Source organism: Topomyia yanbarensis, chromosome 2 (assembly GCF_030247195.1).
Source record: "Topomyia yanbarensis strain Yona2022 chromosome 2, ASM3024719v1, whole genome shotgun sequence".
Lineage (NCBI taxonomy): Eukaryota > Metazoa > Arthropoda > Insecta > Diptera > Culicidae > Topomyia > Topomyia yanbarensis.
Genome location: NC_080671.1, coordinates 289,420,180 through 289,440,025, shown reverse-complemented (window position 1 = coordinate 289,440,025; position 19,846 = coordinate 289,420,180). Strand labels below are relative to the sequence as shown.

Sequence of the window (19,846 nt, the reverse complement as noted above, 5' to 3'; positions counted from 1 at the left end):
TTCCCAAAAGTTTTTTAGCTGTGCGTTTTCAAGGAAGTTGTAGTTGAATTCAAAATAAAATAGTTTATTTCTATTGTCAGAGATGGACCTTCCAACGAAAACTAGTCTGGCTCGCTCTGAATCGAATTGTATGGACCAACCACTGCTTTCACAAAATCTGTTATTTTCAGTAATTGAACATTCTACACAACTAGTCACAACTATTTCCAATCAGCGCAAAAATCGAAGATTTTCATTCAGTACAATAGCAGATTTTCACTTTTAGAAAAACAGGCAACATTCTGGCCGAAACGGAGCACCTATATCGAAACGTTAGAAAACGTTCGATTTTTGTAAATTGAATCATTACACTAACCTGTCTACAAATCACACAAATAACTTTTTTATTTTGTGCCATTCTACTTGAAAGCGACGGTATTGTTCACAAGTGGCTCACTTACCATCCAACGCCCTTGGCAAGCCACTTTCTGATGCTTGTAATAACAAAATTTCAATTTCATTCTTTGTTGATAAATTGATGGCCCTGAAAAGGGCCTTTTGTTTGGGCAGTGTTCGGAATTTACTTGGAGCTGGTGTATATGGTAATAGTTTTGGTGCCATCGAAGACGGCGTGATTGGCTAACTTTCTAGCAGCAGCAAACGGACGACGGTTTGAATTTTGCGGGAGATGCTGCAAACAAACTGCTGCATGCTGATGCTGCAAACGAACTGATCGTGAACAACAGCATGCTAAGTTTTTATACCTGACTACAGCACAATGTAAGCTCGTCCTTTTTTGTGTTGTCCTCAATATGTGTTCTTCGTAGCTCCACCCCTTCGTTGGTCGACCACATATTTTTGATAAAGAACAAAATTGAAATTGTGTTTTCAATACGGAGGTTATCAAACACTCAGGGTAAAAAGAGTAATGTAATACGACACCTTGGTAAAATGTTTGAGAATTGAAACCTTTTTTGAATGCGCCTAGTAAACACGAAACTGTAAACAAACAAACAAATGATAACTTTTTCTTTTGTGAAATACGTGAAATCGACGATATTGTTCACAAGTAGCTCACTTGCCATCGAACGCTCTTGGCAAGCTACTTTCGGATGCTTGTAATAACAAAACTTCAATTCGATTCTTTGTTGATAAATGGCCCGTACCAAACAAACCGCTCGTAAGTCCACCAGAGGAAAGCCTCCCCGCAAACAGTAAGCAACGAAGGTCGTGTAAAAGTACCCCAGTCACGGTTGGCGTTAGGAAGCCTCATCACTACTGAACAGAAACTGTCACCCTGCGAGAAATTCACAGCTATCAGCAATCGAGCAGGCCTAAATTGTGACCCAAACTAAACCACAAACCAACAAGTTCTTTTCAGGACCAGCCAATTATATTCCAGTAAGATATAAATGAAATTTTCGTTTTCCATTGCCTTACAACCTCTTTCCTCCCGGCTTGAATTACTATCAATCTTGATGCTGTGCGGCGGGGCACAGGCAGTTTCCATTATAGTGGAAAATTTAGGTCTGCGCGTTTTTCCCAAAAGTTTTTTAACTGTGCTGTTTTCAAGGAAGTTGTAGTTGAATTCAAAATAAAATAGTTTACTTCTACTAGTCTGGCTCGCTTAGAATCGAATTGTATGGACCAACCACTGCTTTCACAAAATCCGTTATTTTCAGTAATTGTACATTCTACAGAATTAGTCACAACTATTTCCAATCAGCGCAAAAATCGAAGGTTTTCATTCAATACAACAGCAGATTTTCACGTTTGAAAAAACAGGCAGCATTCTGGCCGAAAATTTTGAAACGGAGCACCTATATCGAAACGTTAGAAAATGTTCGATTTTTGTAAATTGAATCATCAGTTCAGTGTAAAACTGTCTATAAATCACAAATAACTTTTGATTTTGTGCCATTCTCGTCAAAGCGACGGTATTGTTCACAAGTGGCTCACTTACCATCCAACGCTCTTGACAAGCTGATGCTTGTAATAACAAAACTTCAATTTCATTCTTTGTCGATAAATTGATGGCCTTGAAAAGGGCCTTTTGTTTGGGCAGTGTTCGAAATTTACTTGGTGCTGGTGTATATTAGAGTGGGACATGGTTATATGAAAAAAATAAAATTTGGCTCCGAGTAACTTTTTGGGTCCCATTTAGCTCCCAGAACAACTCTGCAAATTTTTAGCTCGATCGGTGAAACTATATTTTCGCGCCCACTGTTTAAAGTTTACATGGGATTTCGTATAGGAAAATTGTCTTTTGCAAATTAATTCTTCCAAGAGTCGCTCGTTATCTCCTAAAAATAAGTAGATGTCTGATTTTTATAGGAAATTTCTCAAGGAAACAAAGTCTAGAAGGCGGCAAAACGATCTGATGATTGTGAAAAAATTTATTAAGCAAAAACCGATGGATGCCCTGAAGATTGATGAAAATTTTACTTTTCATAGCATCACTGCTTTTGACGTTCTAATTATGTACAAAAAATTTAACTTTCTCTTATTATGTACAAAAGAAGCCTCAATTTATCCCTCAAAACCTTGCGAAGTGTCCAAATAGTATAGATAAACGATCTAGACATATTAAGAGAGGATTAAAACAAAATTGCGTATAATTGGACAACCAACAGCAGTGGTGCTAGAAAAAAGCATCAATCGGTTTCAGCTTAATAACTTTTTTCTCAAGCGTCAGATCGTTTCGTGGTTTTCGAGACTTTGTTTCTTAGTTAAATTTCCTATAAAAACCACGTAACGATTTATTTTTAGGAAGTAATGGGCGACTCCTGGAGGAATTAATTTGTAAAAGTTAATTTTCCCATACAAAATCCCATGTAAACTTTAAACAGTGGGCGCAAAAATATAGTTTCATCGATTGAGCTAATAATTTCCACAGTTGTTCTAGGACCCAAATAGTAATTAAAAAGTTGCTCGGAGCTGAAATCTAATTTTTGTCCCACCCTAGTGTATATGGTAACAGTTTTGGTTTCATCGAAGACGGCGTGCTTGGCCAACTCTTCTGACAGCAGCAAACGGACGGCGGTTTGAATTTTGCGGGCGATGCTGCAAACGAACTGCTGTATGCTGATGCTGGAAACGAACTGAGCGTGAGCAACAGCATGCTGAGTTTTTATACCTGACTACAGCACAAAGTAAGCTCGTCCTTTTTTGTGTTTTCCTCAATATGTGTTCTTCGTAGCTCCACACCTTTGTTGGCCGACCACATATTTTTGATAAAGAACAAAATTGAAATTGTGTTTCCACTACGGAGATTATCGAACACTCAGGGTAAAGAGAGTAATGTAATACGGCACCTTGGTAAAATGTTTGAGAATTGAAACCTTTTTTGAATGCGCCTAGTAAAAATGTTTTCCACTTCACTCCAGTTTGTTTCTGACCATATTTGCAATTTGCGTACTGAAATAAATCATAATTTAGGGTTTAACATAAATTGCTCTCCAGGGAGAAACAGTCCATGAAACAGAAAATGCAAACTTATTCTTTGAAATGATTTTGGTGGCCCTGAAAAGGGCCTTTTTTATAGTGATACAAGTGAGTTCTACCTCTTCAACTTTCAAATCCATACAAAGTGCGTCCCTGCCGCTTCAGAGTATAGACGACATTCATTGCCGTTTTGCGCTTGGCGTGTTCAGTGTAGGTCACGGCATCTCGGATGACATTTTCTTGCACACCATCATCATTCGTAGATTAAATCGAAGATGCATTTTACACCACCACGACGAGCCAGACGCCGAATGGCGGATTTGATGATTCCCTGCATTTTATCACGAAGAACCTTGCGATGACGCTTGGTACGGGAACGCAAACATGATACCGCTCATTGTACCGTCCGGACGAGCATGTTGCTCGTGTGGTAAGCGAGCACCCACTGATACAAAACAAGCTCGCGTGACCTGTATATATAACATTCCCGTATGTAATGAAACGCTTACGTGCTCCTTTTTGACGGCTCTGCGTGGGATATGCTGGCAAATTGCGCATTTTCCTCGCTGTTTTCTGAAAATCCTTGTTTTGGTTTATTTATAGTAGTCGCAGTAATTCCGAAATTTAATACGAAATACGTGCACAAATTTCCGATCAGATAGTGTAAAAATATTGCGATTTCGTCCAGTAGAACGGAAGATATTCGCATTTCAAATCTGGGAAAATTTCTCAACTGAAATTTTTGAAACGGGACCCCATATTGAAACGTTAGAAGTATTCTACTTCAAAACGCTTTTAATCCACCTAACAGTGTGATGAGACATTTCTTATAACTCTTATCACTCAATTCGGATATTATATCGTTTGAGAACATTTAGAACGAAAGCGAAAAAATGGCCCATAAAATAGGCATACAAACGAATTATTGCTAATGCTCTGTTAATAACATATCTAAATTGTGGTGGGAAAACTGAAGAATTTTCCTAAAGGGGTTATATATTGTACTGAGCCAAAAAAATCGAAATTTTTTTTTAATCAATTTGAAGTTTATACTTTACTCACATTTCCAACACGACTGAGAACTAAGAAATCAACGCTTTTTCTTGAAAAGGGCGATACTAGCTGTGATACCATTCAAAGAAAATCAACAGTGAATATTTCCAGACTTGGTTTTATTTCCTATTTAAGAACTATTGTGTTTTGACGTAGGACTTATGTCTTCCTTTACTATACTGGGTGTCATTTCAAAATTTTCAAAACGGATGCGTTACGTATACTTTGAACCTTAATAACTTTTCTCCTACTAAAGGAATTACTATTATTGTTTCATAAATCGAAAGAAAAACGTTCAACGCTTGCTATTGATACCTTGTTTGCTATGTAAAACTTGTTTAAAAAGTTCAAAAACTACTTTTAATGCGAATCAACATTAATGATAGAACCTATAAATATGGGTGTCACAGTTTTTCTTAAAGCCAGACGTGTCTAAGCCACAGAGCAGAACACACGTACGTGTGCTGCTCAACGAGAAGCTGCATTTGGACTACCAACTAAATCATAGCTACTGCCTTATCGCTGCCAACCAAGAACTGTCGTCGCCCTGCGTGAAATTCATCGCTCTCAGAAGTGGACAGAGTTACTAATTCGCAAGCTGCTCTTCCAGCGCCCGGTCCGTGAGATTGCACAGCATTTCAAAACCGATCTACTCTTCCGGAGCTCAGCCGTAATGGCCCTCTAAAAAGCCAGCGAGGCCTGCCTGGTTAGTTTGTTGGAAGATACCAATCTGTGCGCTAGCCATACCAAGCAAATAATCATCATGCCGAGCGGGAAACGGCGAAATAATATTCACAACAAACGGTTCTTATTAGGACCATTTCGTGCTTTGGAAAATAACTTCCCTCTTATCGGGTTAGTTATTTTCTATAATAATATCCGAAAAATGTACGATAAAACTAATATACTGATTAATTGGACGGAAGCAAGAAAATACCTACAAAAATTTGAGTCAGAAAAGTGAAATTGACAGAAAAATGCTTCGATCGTTTCTAATGGGTTTTTCGATTGATTGACACCGGTGTAGTGGAGTGCACTGAAACTGCACCGTTTTTGCACTTTCTAGCAGAAGTGCAGAAAACTGGGTATGTTCCATTGACACTTCTGCTAGAAAGTGCAATCCACTACACCGGTGTCAATCAATCGAAAATCCCATAAGTGTTTGGCAGCTGAAGTTGCCGATTTGTTTTCCAACATCAATTATTTGCGCTGTGCTGTACGGAACAAACAGATTTTTGCGCGATTCGTTGGGAAATAATCAAAACAATTGTGTAGTAGATTCCGTAGATTTTACCGTAAATTTTTATAGATTTTGTAAAAGCATTAATTAGCCTGCTTTGATTGGTGGTTTTTGCAAATCTTTCAAGAACATTAGTGAATGTGGCAACCCTGCTACTAAGCGAAAGCTACACCAAAAAGAATGATGAAAATATTTCCATTTGTCGCACAAAAGGATGGACTTCTATCTGCACTAAGAAGTTTATAAAAGAGATCGCTTTGCGATATACAATGCTCATCAGGGATGCCACATTGAAATCTGTGTTTCGGTCAAAAAAATCTTTTTACCATCTGTGATGACTGAAACAGGAAAAAATCTGTGAGAAATTTCCCAAAAATCTGTGAAAAATCACAATATTTCCAAAAATCTGTTGAAATCTGTGAATTTTTCATCAAAATGCCAAAAATCTGTCATCTGTGAAAAAGAATCTTGTGATCAAAAATCGTGCAAAAAATCTGACATTACAGAAAAATCCGTGAATATGGTAACCCTGATGCTCATTCGATGTGAGCTGCGAAAGGGGAATGTTCGTGTATGTACGCAGCAGAAGCGAATTCGGGCAAGGTTCGAATCGTTAGAAACCATTCTCGTCTGGTATCACCAAAAACAGTTATCTGCAAACCGTTCTTTTTAGGATGAAAACATAATGGAGAAAGAATTGAATTAGAAAGTTCCATTTAATAACTTGGATTGAGTTTGCGCCTGTCAAGTCTGCTGTACTTTATCAGTGACACATATAAACCTATGTTTATCGAATTAATCTACAAACCCGTAGGTTTTTGCAAATCTTTCAAGAACATTAGTGAATGTGGCAACCCAGCTACTATGCGAAAGCCACACCAAAAAGAATGATGAAAATATTTCCATTTGTCGCACAAAAGGATGGACTTCCATCTGCACTAAGAAGTTTATAAAAGAGATCACATTGTGATATACAATGCTCATTCGATGTGAGCTGCGAAAGAGGAATGTTCGTGTATGTACGCAGCAGAAGCGAATTCGGGCAAGGTTCGAATCATTAGAAAGGATTCTCGTCTGGTATCACCAAAAACACTTATCTGCAAACCGTTCTTTTTAGGATGAAAACATAATGGAGAAAGAATTGAATTAGAAAGTTCCATTTAATAACTTGGATTGAGTTTGCGCCTGTCAAGTCTGCTGTACTTTATCAGTGACACATATAAACCTATGTTTATCGAATTAATCTACAAACCCGTAGGTTTTTGCAAATCTTTCAAGAACATTAGTGAATGTGGCAACCCAGCTACTATGCGAAAGCCACACCAAAAAGAATGATGAAAATATTTCCATTTGTCGCACAAAAGGATGGACTTCCATCTGCACTAAGAAGTTTATAAAAGAGATCACATTGTGATATACAATGCTCATTCGATGTGAGCTGCGAAAGAGGAATGTTCGTGTATGTACGCAGCAGAAGCGAATTCGGGCAAGGTTCGAATCATTAGAAAGGATTCTCGTCTGGTATCACCAAAAACACTTATCTGCAAACCGTTCTTTTTAGGATGAAAACATAATGGAGAAAGAATTGAATTAGAAAGTTCCATTTAATAACTTGGATTGAGTTTGCGCCTGTCAAGTCTGCTGTACTTTATCAGTGACACATATAAACCAATGTTTATCGAATTAATCTACAAACTACTAAGCGAAAGCCGCACCAAAAAGAATGATGAAAATATTTCCATTTGTCACACAAAAGGATGGACTTCCATCTGCACTAAGAAGTTTATAAAAGAGATCGCATTGTGATATACAATGCTCATTCGATGTGAGCTGCGAAAGGGGAATGTTCGTGTATATATGCAGCAGAAGCGAATTCGGGCAAGGTTCGAATTGTTAGAAAGGATTCTCGTCTGGTATCACCAAAAATAGTTATCTGCAAACCATTCTTTTTAGGATGAAAATATAATGGAGAAAGAATTGAAGTAGAAAGTTCCATTTAATAACTTGGATTGAGTTTGTGCCTGTCAATTCTTCTGTACATGTACCAGTGATTCATATAAACAAATGTTTACCAAATTAATCTACAAACCCGAAGGTTTTTGCAAGTCCTAGAAAATCAGTGAATGTGGCAATCTCATTCGACATGAAATTTCCAGTAAACATTCATTCAAAAAGTGCATTGGTTCAAATTATCCATGAATGTCATATGATATACCCAATTTTAGTCCTACGTCAACACCGCGGTTATGTCCCGGACATTACCCACTCCTAGCTTTTTACATCCTAGATTGCATGATTCAGTGATCGAAACTTAAAACTTCATAAAGTATTTGAAATTATTAAATTAAAATTTGTTTTTGCTATTGAAATTGACAAAATGATAGTATCGCCCCTTTGGCAATTGTTTACTTTTTCGGTCCCACCTATCCGTATGGAATTATCGCCCTTAAGTTTTTTTACAATAACTACCGTTTTACACCACCGATTTCGTCCGGGTTTTTTCAATAGCGATCATTGTTACTATTTACAGCTGGTATCAGCTTGATAATCCTAAAAAAATACGAAACTGCTAGGAAAAAAAGGATCGCCCTGTTTGTTTGCATGGAGCGTGAAACTTTAAATAAACAAACAAAAATACAGTTTCACCCGTTGTATTTTTTGCTGTAATTTAAGAAAGCAATATCGTAGAATATATGAAAAAAGCCTTATGTTTACATTTGTAAGTATCGCCCTTTTCACAAAAAAGCGTTGAAATGAAATCGCAGCTCCTGATATCACGCTATCTCTGAAGTGCATGCGTGCATAGTTCCAAATTTTACTTCGACATCGACTTTTTCTAAAGGTGACTTCCAAGTAGTTTCCTTGATTTAAATTATTATCGCTAATCCTAATGCCAAAGAACAAATAAAAGCCTCTCGAAAACGAACAGTTTGGGAAAATCATCATCATTACTGGAATTTTCATTTTCACGAAACTTTTCTATAATCTTCCGCCACTTGCGTTAATGCACTGGGTGCACAGTGCTCTGAAAATCTAGCGAAATCGTCTTAGGGCATCTTAGGGCTATCTGCGCGGCGAGTTAAATCTGTACAGAGTACCAAAAATACTATTCCATAATTTTCAGTTCAGCAATTCAAAAGATCGTGCTCACCGCAAGCCATGAAAAATAGACTACGTTGTGAAGCGATGGTCACTATTTATTAAAAAATCACGGTTAAATAAAAAATAAAACAATTAAAAAATTTCAAATAGTTTATTATTTTCACTTATTAGGAAAAATTGTTTAATAAGCTTTCGTAATATTGTGTAGGAAAAAAGCTGAAAATTTCATGTTTTCTCTATCTGCAACATATAAACCCTTAAGTATACCAATTAATTGGTATACGAATTGGAATAGGTTCGCCAAATTTTGGAAGAAGTCTATAAAAAAACCCCTCGAAAACTACCTAAAAATTGTTGTAGTTCGATGCAATAAAAAATCCCCAAAAATGAAAGGTACCTATTAATGTGAAACACAGTGAATAATACATACAAACACAGTGAATAATACATACATACCCATTTTTATCAGTCTCATGGTGTATTTTAGGCTGACAAAATGGGGACATTGGCTAAATCGGGCAATTTTTTTCTTTATATTGAACTGAATTTGTTAAAATTTTCTTCCCGTCCCTTGATGTAGTCTGATAACTATTTCATGGAAAACATGCTCAAGAAAGAATTTACTCGAATTCAGTATTGTTTGTCTGCTAGAGCACATCAAACATATGTTCATATTTGGCTGATAAAATCGGGGTTTCAATGTATTATAATAGATATTCAGCATTCGAAGAAGTTTCTTGTGAACGAGTGTAGAACGACTTTGTTTCTACTTACTTGAAGTCAGCGGCGTAGCCAGAAATTCGGTTTGGTGGGGGTTTGGTGAAAATAGATCTTACTGTCCAAACGGCATAATTCCGAAACCGTAATTTTTGAAGTTTTAAAATTATGCAGAATTAATTTTTCAGAAAATAGTAACAGAGTTCGTGTCTTTAGCGAATTTGTTGAGAATTTATTGTAGTCATGAATATTAACCTGAGAAAATTCACCATAAATACTTCTTGGACCGTCAAAATTATTTTATCACATGATGCGCTGTTTAACGTTTGTAAAACTCATCGAAGACACTAAACCTCCGAAATTGGCGGTTTCAAAATGATGCTATCTTGACCTTAAATTACTGTTTTTGAACATTTGACCTATACATATACTTGGTCATATAACAAAAATCAAATGTTCATCAAAATCGATCACAACCTGCTAGAGTCGAGTGGAAATCGTCATTTTTCATAAATTTCTCTCTGCATTCGGAAAGTGTTATCCTCGTTATTAATCATATTACGTTTTCGTCTCAACTCGAAGCATTTCTAAAATAAAAACCTGTTTTAATCCACCTAGTGGTGCAATTGTGCCTTTCTCATTCGTCCAGACTACGATTCCATGGCTGGTTACGTTCAATACAATGGTGGAAATGAATATTACATGTACAGTACGATTTGCACATACATACAATGGATCGACAGCCACGATCTTGAGATACTATGTGATACTGAAATATCACTTGAAACCAGCGGCGAATCATGGAGAAAGATCCGGGAGGTCCGGGTCCTGCCGAAAATTTTCAACTTGTTAAGAAGTTTTAAACTAGTTTTAATTTTAAAGTAGCAACCCCTCACTGCATACTCCCTCCGGGCCGGTATAATTGACGCTTTTTAGAGTGATTGCATAACCTTTCTATATTAGAAATGCAAAAATGTACCAAAGTCCAAAAAAGTCAATTTTTGTCAAACATTATTTTTTTCTCAATGTTTCATGCATTATAAAGTCATTTGGCATCTCAATATATTCTCAATGTTTCATGCATTATAAAGTCATTTGGCATCAAAAATACAAATTTGATCTGGAAAATTTTTCATTTCAGTTTATATGGGAATTTACTGAGTGATTGCACTCTTCAACTCGTAACTACGGAACCGGAATTCCAATCAATAAAAAATTCAATAGCAGCCGATGGTTGTACCTTTCATTTGAGACTAACTTTGCGCAAATCGGTCCAGCCATCTCTGAGAAACAGAGGTCACATTTTTTCCACATACACACATACATACACACACAGACATTTTCCGATCTCGACAAACTGAGTCGATTGGCATATGACACTCGGCCCTCCCGGTCGAAATTAGATTGACGAATTTTAGAGTGAATGAGAAAGGCAAAAACATTTTTAGCAAATGTTGAAAGTTATGCATTTTATTGGTGAGCAGTTCTATGTTTTATAGACATTAAATCAATTTTAAGTTCGCTTCCTATTAAATAAACACCCTTATTACAGTGCATCTCTAAAAAAGCGAGCTCAATTTGAAAAGAAATTTATGATTATGATTGATTACAGAACTCTGGAATTTTCTATTGGAATGTTTTCAGGCAGGAATTTGATATTGATGCTATTAGACAACTGTGAAATCAAGACCAATAGATCAGTTACATATCAGGACCCCATTCCGACAATTTATTAAAAGTCCTCATCATGTTTACAACAACAGGGTATCAGTGCACGGATCAGATAATTGTTATTGTAATATTCAATTAAATCAGTCAGCATCAATAAATTTTCAACTTCAATCCAATATTTTTTTTGGGTGTGGTGGGAGGGGGGGTTGTATGGTGTTAAACCCCAAAACCTTCTCTTGGCTATGCCGTTGCTTGAAGTTATTTATTTCGCTTTTCAATATGTTTCAGATCGATCCGATGGTTATAAGTTAGAAAAATTGCAGTCAAAAAGTTCGTACAAATGAACATTTTTGCACTGATAAGTTATCAAGTTCCTTTCAGACAACTTGGAAGTGTTCGGTGATTATTTCTAGCGGTTGTAGATAGAAAAATGAAATACAAAATTCGTTTTATCGAAAAAATGTTTGGCTTATTTCAATGGATTATTACTATATTGAACAATAAATAGGCGACAAAGAGTAATCCACAAACAACAAGCCATAACTTTTAAAGTATTCAAAATAGATATTTGAAGTCTTCAGTAAAGTTATTCGCAAAAGTAAGTTCTACAAATTTGCTGAAGGCATCATTTCAATATAATCACTTCCAAGAAAATTTGTGAAAATATCTCACTCATAGGGGGATTAATCAGCAACAGCACAATACCAAAAGAAAGGGCATATTGCCTCCATAAAATTCTCCGAAGATACTATTGACCTAAAATAAGACGTTTTGGCGTTAATAATAGATTACTTGTTTTTGGTCATATTTCTGGCAATGGGAAATGATAAAAATCTTTCGTCCGCATTTAATGTTAAATATCTCTTTTGATAACAGTCCGATTTCAACAATCTATAGCTTGTTCGAAGGGTATTCGTATAAGCTGCCTAAATATATAAATTGTTAATCAATGTTGTCAATTTCGTCAGATAATTTTAAAAAACTGCAAAGAACGCCATTTTAACACATTCAAACATTCATATCCTGGAAACTAAACATCAGAATCAAAAACAAATTAATAGCGTTCTTACTGTTTGATAGTTCTTTTATTTAAAATTGGTTTGGATTAGATCGGTTCAGCCATTGCTGAGAAACACGAATGAGAGTTTGTCCGTTACATACACACACAGACATTGTCCCAAATCGTCGAGCTGAGTCGATTGGTATATAAGACTCGGCCCTCCGGGCCTCGGCAAATATCTTGAAGGTTTGAGCGAATTCTATACATTTCTTTTATAAGAAATGTAAAACATGTATAAAGTTATTGTTAGAAAAACTTTTTTGCAGATAATTTCTCCATCATGGAACCACATTCAAAATGTTTCCTTTCTCTTTAGATTGTTGTTGACATAATATAAAAAATAGAAAAAATGGGTGTTTTGTAATTTAATTTTTTATCATAAATTTTTGTTTTTGAGAAAAATGACAACATTTTTTTCAGTGTATATTTTTTCGTGTAGAAGCATTCATTACCTGTAACTCGTTCTCAGATAGTTTTACTGTATAAAATAGTGTAATCGAACAAAAAAAAATGAAATTATTGCGCGTAGAAACGCTTACGCGCAATTAAAAAATTACGCTTGAGTCAAAATAATCTTATTGACAGGGGAAAATGTTTAGTCTTCCATGCCGGTTGAACCTGTAAAGTTTTATTGGAATCTAAGACGGTCGGTCATGATTTTAGAGATTTTCGGACGGACCTTCGTGGAATTCCTCATAAGCTGATTGATTTTTTTTAAGATCTAACATACGGTGTGGAAAAAACTGCTTTTTTTCGTTTTCGATTTTAGCCCATTCTCTGTCTAACCTTAAGGCGAGAAGAAGCTCTGATAGTCATCCTTTCATCGATGTTGATAGCGACCATAGTTTGGTCCAGAACTGGAATCGGTTCGATTTGTTCGGATATGAAATTTCCTTGCCAACGGACTACAGCTCATTTATATGCTACGTACATACATACGAACGCCTCATTCTCTTTTCAATTTAAACTAACTCTTGAAAAATTAAAAAAAGCATCGGAAGGTTTGGGAGGTTCGAGTGTATTAAGTTTTGTTTGTAGTACTCCGATTGAGGATGAGTATACGTTGCAGTTATTGTTGCGGTTGATTGTAACTATGATCTGGAGCAGAGTGAATAAAGCGAAGACTTAATAAATAGAAACAAATTAGGCTTTAAAGAGAAAAACCAGGACAAATGAAGTATTGTCTTCGACTTGCCAGGACAGCAGGACATTCAATAAGAACCCAGGACATGTCCTGGGAAACCAGGACGTATGGTCACCCTACGTATTATTAGCCTAAAATTCCCTAAGGGGCTGATAAAAACGGGTCTTCACCATATTATAATTTCATAATTTATCGCTTGGCAAATTTTGGCCTCTTAAGGAGGGTACTGTACTATGTGAACACTTGAGATGCGTATAAATTGACACCAACACGTTTGCTTCGTTCCTAAGAATTAAAACTGGTCGATGCGGTTTGAGAATTGATTCGACTCTCAGCAATTACCTATGATATACAAAACTGCTGTCATCCGAATATGATTATAAATAAATAATAGAAAGTGGCTTTCATCGAATAGAGATACTCGCAATGTTATCGAAGAACTTGAATTTATAGAAGATAAGGATCTAACTTTTTCATTGTAACCTGTCATGTAAGCAAGGTTTCAGACACATTGGTCGAACCAGTAGATAGGTTGCAATTAACATGCGCACCCCTAAAGCAGATCAGATTAGATTAATTTCAAAATCTCTCAATCTCAATCTCTCGATACCGGGTAGATAAGGGCGATCAAGCCAAGCAATAAGGGCAGTTAAATTTCAATCCTCAACGATAACACATCGACTAATTGTTATATACCTACCTCGTGCCGAATAAAACCCTAGTCCAGTAACCCAGTGCAGTTTTACTAAGGGCCAAATGAACAGTAGTGACCGAAGGCGAGGTCTATGACCTCGATAAGTAGTGTACCGTGTCTGGACGAAGAATCCTTTTATACAGTCCGCTAACTTCAATAAACTTCGTGCCAGAACATGGTCCTTCGAGCCGGATTCGCCGGACCAGAAAATTAAAGTGAACAGTTCTGAACATAAGTAGTGATTTGTTCGATCACAAAAGTGCCCGCGATTCGGCGGCGTGATAAAATTGCCTCAGAAAGCCAGTGTGATAACATGGTCACTAGACTGGTTCAATTTTCGACTTTTAGCTCCACTAGGCTCTACTGATTCCTTTTATGGCCCTTAGTAATTGTGCAAATTTTGGTACCGATCGCTTGTGTCTACGTACCCTCCAAAAATTTCAAAGTTTATATGGAAATTAGCATGGAAAATCGGTTAAAATTGAAAATAAATCCTTTAAAAATCACCACATCAATCAATTCATGAGAACACTATATATTTCTAAAGGTATTCTTCTTCGGAACACATTCGTGGAACATTGCAAGGTTGCGAAAATTCGCTGAGAAAAGTTATTACCTGAAGAAGCAGCATGACTTCAAAACAAGTGAATTTTATTATTAATCATAGCAACCCTGTTTGAATAGCTGTATCTGCCATACGGGAGCCTAGTTTACACTTCTATAATAATGGAGCTATTCAAAGAGGGTTGCTATGACTAATAATAAAATCCACTTGTTTTGAAGGCATGCTGCTTCTTTAGTTAATGACTTTTCTCAGCGAATTTTCACAAACTTAAATTGTTCCACGAATGTGTTCAGTAGAAGAATACCTTTAGAAATATATAGTGTTCTCATGAATTGATTGATGAGGTGATTTTTTAAGAATTTATTTTCAATTTTAACCGATTTTCCATACTCATTTCCATATAAACTTTGAAATTTTTGGAGGGTCCGTAGACACAACCGATCGGTACCAAAATTTGCACAATTACTAAGGGCCATAGAAGAAATCAATAGAACCTGGTGGAGCTAAAAGTCAAAAATTGAACCAGTCTAATGGTCACATTGCTATATAAAAGACGAACAAAAGTGCATGTGACAATTAATCATCGTGATCCTCGTGTGGTTTTGGCGTGTTAATCCAGCGGCATTGTGCTGCTACTACCAATTGTTCTGCTGGTAGCGTCACCACGGAACGAAAAAACGTGTGGAACGTTGGATGCTGTTTCGGATCAACCGTCGGTGGAAGTGAATTCGTTCTGCTGTTGGAGTGTCGGACCGGCAGGCTGCTAGTTACCTCATCGTGTCATCGGATAACGGAAAACTTGCTTCTGTTAAGTATACTGCATGTGGGCAGTGCATGTTTGTGTGGCTTGGGTTTCATGTGTTGGGTAGAGATTATGTGTGAGATTCATCAATAAAGATTGGAAAAATGATCTTGAGCGTTTTTTCCGGGAATTGTGATCTGAGTTGAGTTTGATTTCCCTTGAAGTTATAACAGTTGCGACTTTTCGAAGGTTTGTTGTATTTCTCCGTTGCAATTTTTCTCTCGGCTGTCAATCAGATGGAATTCGGCTGTCAATCGCGCGTTGTGGGACGTCGAGTTGATTACTTACGATACGAAAAAATGCCAGTTCTAGCGACCAATGAAGTAAATAGTGAATGAAAAGTGCAAAAGTGAAATTGAACTTACTAGAGCCAAGTTTACAGTACAGCGATGTGATCTCACAATTGACAGTGGCGTGCATAAACTGAAACTAAACCATGGGTAACATTCATAATCTTATACTAGTTGTTTAGGGAATTTATAAGCAGTACTGTAAACTTGCAAGTGTGTGCGAAAATGGATGAGCTCAAGGAACTGAAGAAGCAAGAAAAGCAGTTACATGGATCCATCAATGCTTTGGCGCGTTTCTCTGGAGAACGCTATGCGTAAATTCTACAACTTTCGCCGGAACATATAACTGATCATCAAGGAGGAAGATGAAAAGCCTGAGCTGAAAGAGTCCGTCGAGGACCGAGCGCTGCGAATGGAGGCATTAGCAGTGAAACGTGATGACGAGTTCGATGAAGCTATACTTGTCGTTGAGGAGCAATATTACGAAATAAAGTCAGCTATTAGGCAGCCAGATGCAGTTGATAATGTAGTTGCTGATCAGCCAGTCTCCCGAGTAAAACTCCCATACATCAAGCTTCTGTCATTCAATGGGAAAATTAAAGATTGGACAAGCTTTCGCGATACTTTTCGCAGTCTGATCCACAACAATCGGCAAATGACAGACACTGACAAGTTCACATACTTGCGATCGTCGGTTTCAGGCGAAGCATTCCAGGAAATAAATTCGGTTGACCTATCGGCCAATAACTATGAGGTGGCCTGGAAGGTAGGTAAGGTACGAGAACAAGAAACTGATCGTCAAGGCCCATCTGGATGCGCTTTTTACTATTGAACCGATGAGGAAAGAAAACTACGAGTCACTAAATCACCTGATCAGTGATTTGACAAGAATCTGCTTATGTTACAGAAAATTGGAGAGTAAACAGATAATTGGTCGACTATTCTCGCACATATGGTGTACACTCGTTTGGATTCGATGACTCTTCAACAGTGGGAGTCACACCATAACTCCAAGGACGTTCCCATGTATGAGAGTTTGATGGAGTTCCTGAGGGACCAATCCTCGGTTCTTCAGTCTATTGCTCCTAATAAATTCAACGACGGTGAAGGACGACGACCAAGGTTATCCGTCACGAATACTTCGTTGTAATCTCAACGTCGGTGCTTATTTTGTGGTGACTCGTTCCATTTACCTTTTAAGTGCAACAAACTACAAGGAATGTCCATAGCTCAACGTGTTGAAGAGGTCAACAAGCAGCGTCTGTGTAGAAACTGCTTGACGGTGGTCATTTCGCTGAAGGCTGTACTAGAGGCTGCTGCAATCGCTGTGCTAAACGACATTATACTATGCTTCATTTCGAGAGTTCAGCATATGTTGTTCGCCAGTCTAAGCCGTCCCATCCACATGCTAATCCTCGTCCCACAGCAGCCTGTTCGGACACAAGCAACAAACCAACAACAACAAAACCACAGCCGCTCGAAATTGCTAGACCAGACACAAACATCACTCACTCAACCAGACGCACAAGAACAACCAACAACTTCATACCCCGTGATACAATCTCGCTCACAACACACTCACCCACAACCCACCACACAACAAAACACAGTCGCCCTTAAAGCGTGGAACTCTCACGCTCCAATTTTGAAAGAACAATTCGTCAAGTGCTGATCTCAACAGCAATCGCTCGAGTCATAGAGCAGCGGGGAAATACTGCGTTCGCCAGAACACTGCTGGATTCATGTTCGGAGTTTTGTTACATGACCAGCAGCTTTACCAAGAAGTTGAAATGCCGCGAAACTCCTGATTTTCTGAAGGTGCAGGGAATTGGTAACAGCAGCATCATGTCGACCAAGTTTGTGGAGGCTAAAGTTCAACCAAGAAGCCCGTCTGTATCGCCGCATGAAAAAAAAAATTCCACGTGTTGTCGAGAATAACACCAACACTTCTGCTCAAGCCAGTTCAGACCGATCTGCTGAAGTTTCCTGCGCAGCTGTTGTTGGCGGATTCAAATCGGTCACATAGTATACTCACAACGGCAAGCTATGTCAGCTCAACAATTGATTTGCAGGAGATGATTGCGAAATTTTGGGAACTGGAGACATGCCATTTGAACAGAACTCACTCTGTTAAGGAGACAGCTTGCGAAGATCTGTTCAACAAAACGACGTTTCGCGATCAAAATGGCAAGTTCGTGGTGACTCTTCCCAGGAAAGAACATGTAATCGAATGGTTGAGAGAATCCCGCAATATCGCTATGATCGGTTCATCGGACTGGAGAAGCATTTTAGTATCAACTCGGCTCTGGAGGCGATGTACAAAGAATTTATCCACGAGTACATCTTGCTGGGCCACATGAAGTAGGTAAATGTGGAGCAAAGTTGCACCGATCCTGTGTATTATATACCGCACCATGCACTGTTGCGACCCGACAGCACAACTGCCATGCTGCGAGTTGTCTTTGATGCATCGTGCCGCACTTCGACTGGAGTCTCACTTAATGATGCACTGATGGTGGGACCAGTTGTCCAGGACGATCTGATGAGCACTATTCTACGATTTCATCGTCATCGCATCGCAGTCATTGCTGATGTTGCTAAAATGTATATGATGGTTCAGGTCCAAGAGGTAGATAAACATCTGCAACGCATCCTTTGGAGAGACACGCCGGTAGAACCGATCAAAACTTTCGAACTGCAAACCGTCACCTACGGCACCGCCAGTGCACTATATTTAGCTACGAGATGTTTGAAGAAGCTTGTTGAAGACAGTGTATCGACACATCCGATCGCAGCTCGAGTTGTACAGGAGGATTGTTATGTCGACGATATGTTGTTGGGAGCCGACAGCACTTCCGAAGCAAAGAGGTTGGTGACTGAGGTCAAGCAGCTAACCGACTCGGCTGGATTTATCCTAAGGAAGTGGAACTCTAATTCTACAATGCTTTTGTCAAACCTTCCAAGGCATCTACGCGATGAACGCTCTGTATTAGAGTTGGATTCGTCGACCGCAACTGTGAAAACATCGGGGCTTCGCTGGGATACGAGTACAGATGAATTCTGCTTCACTTTCCCAGAATGGAGGTCAAGCTCAGCGGTAATCACTAAGCGCAGCATTCACTCCGACGCTGCGTGCTTATTCGATCCACTAGGTTCAGTAGGTCCGGTGATGGTGCAAGCAAAAATATTTATTCAAAAACTGTGGTTGCTGAAATGTGACTGGGACGAGCCACTGAATGAATCGCTACAAAATTTGTGGAATGAATACAACCAGAATTTGATGGCATTAGAGTCATTAGTCATTCCCGGTGGATTGGATTTAGCAAGGAGTGTTTGTCAGTTCAGCTACATGGTTTTTGTGACGCTTCAGAAGTTGCATATGGTGCCTGCTTGTATCTTAGTTGCATCTCATCCGACGGTACCATCTCCGTTCGGTTGATTATGTCAAAGTCGAGGGTAGCTCCTCTAGAAAATCTCAAGCATAAAAAGAAGAAAATGATTATCCCGCGGCTGGAGTTGTCCTCGGCTCTCTTGCTGAGTCATTTATATGAGAAGTACAACCAAGTTCACTCTGAGCTTGATGCGTTTTTCTGGACTGATTCGATGATAATGAAGCATTGGTTGGAATCGTCACCTTCTCGCTGGCAGGTCTTCGTAGCGAATCGGGTATCGGAGATCCAGCACCTTACCAAAGATGGTGCATGGGGTCAAATTAATCTTTATATGGAAGGCTGACTGCATGAAGTATTTTTTTAGTTCTATCATTTTGAGAAATAGAAAAACTTTTGGTACAATTAGGTTACTGCAGGCTTAACAAAGCAGTATTAAATGTTATGCAATAGAGTTAACAATAATATATTTCGTGTAACAGTTCATCTGTAATAGTATTATGGAGTAACATCCTCAAGTGGATGATAAATCAAGGTTCAGAGTTCGTCAGGAATATTCTTGTACTAAATATTAATTATTAATTCTGTTGTTTACGAGGTGGTTTCTTGTTATTCTTTCTAAGCTCAGTTTCTCTTCCTTTTTTCCCTTTTTTCTTCATTTTTCGCCTTATGGTATTCAACTGTTCGGCGCAATAT

The 19,846-nt window shown here is 38.1% G+C and overlaps 2 protein-coding genes across 2 annotated transcripts in view; both read left to right on the top strand.

Annotated features, from left to right (window-relative positions):
* The window catches only part of LOC131683235 (neurogenic locus notch homolog protein 1), a 542,971-nt gene that overhangs the window by 308,758 nt on the left and 214,367 nt on the right, over positions 1–19,846 (top strand). The window lies entirely within an intron of this gene.
* Positions 17,992–19,200, top strand: LOC131680414 (uncharacterized). Its single transcript, XM_058961130.1, has 2 exons — positions 17,992–18,122; positions 18,198–19,200. The coding sequence occupies exons 1-2, from the start codon at positions 17,992–17,994 to the stop codon at positions 19,198–19,200; spliced, it is 1,134 nt and encodes a 377-aa protein (XP_058817113.1).

Coding starts and splice junctions, on each gene's coding strand:
- LOC131680414 (XM_058961130.1), top strand. CDS start 17,992: ATGGTTGAGAGAATCCCGCAATATCGCTATGATCGGTTCATCGGACTG. Junction 18,123..18,197: donor ATCTTGCTGGGCCACATGAA/GTAGGTAAATGT, acceptor GCGACCCGACAG/CACAACTGCCATGCTGCGAG.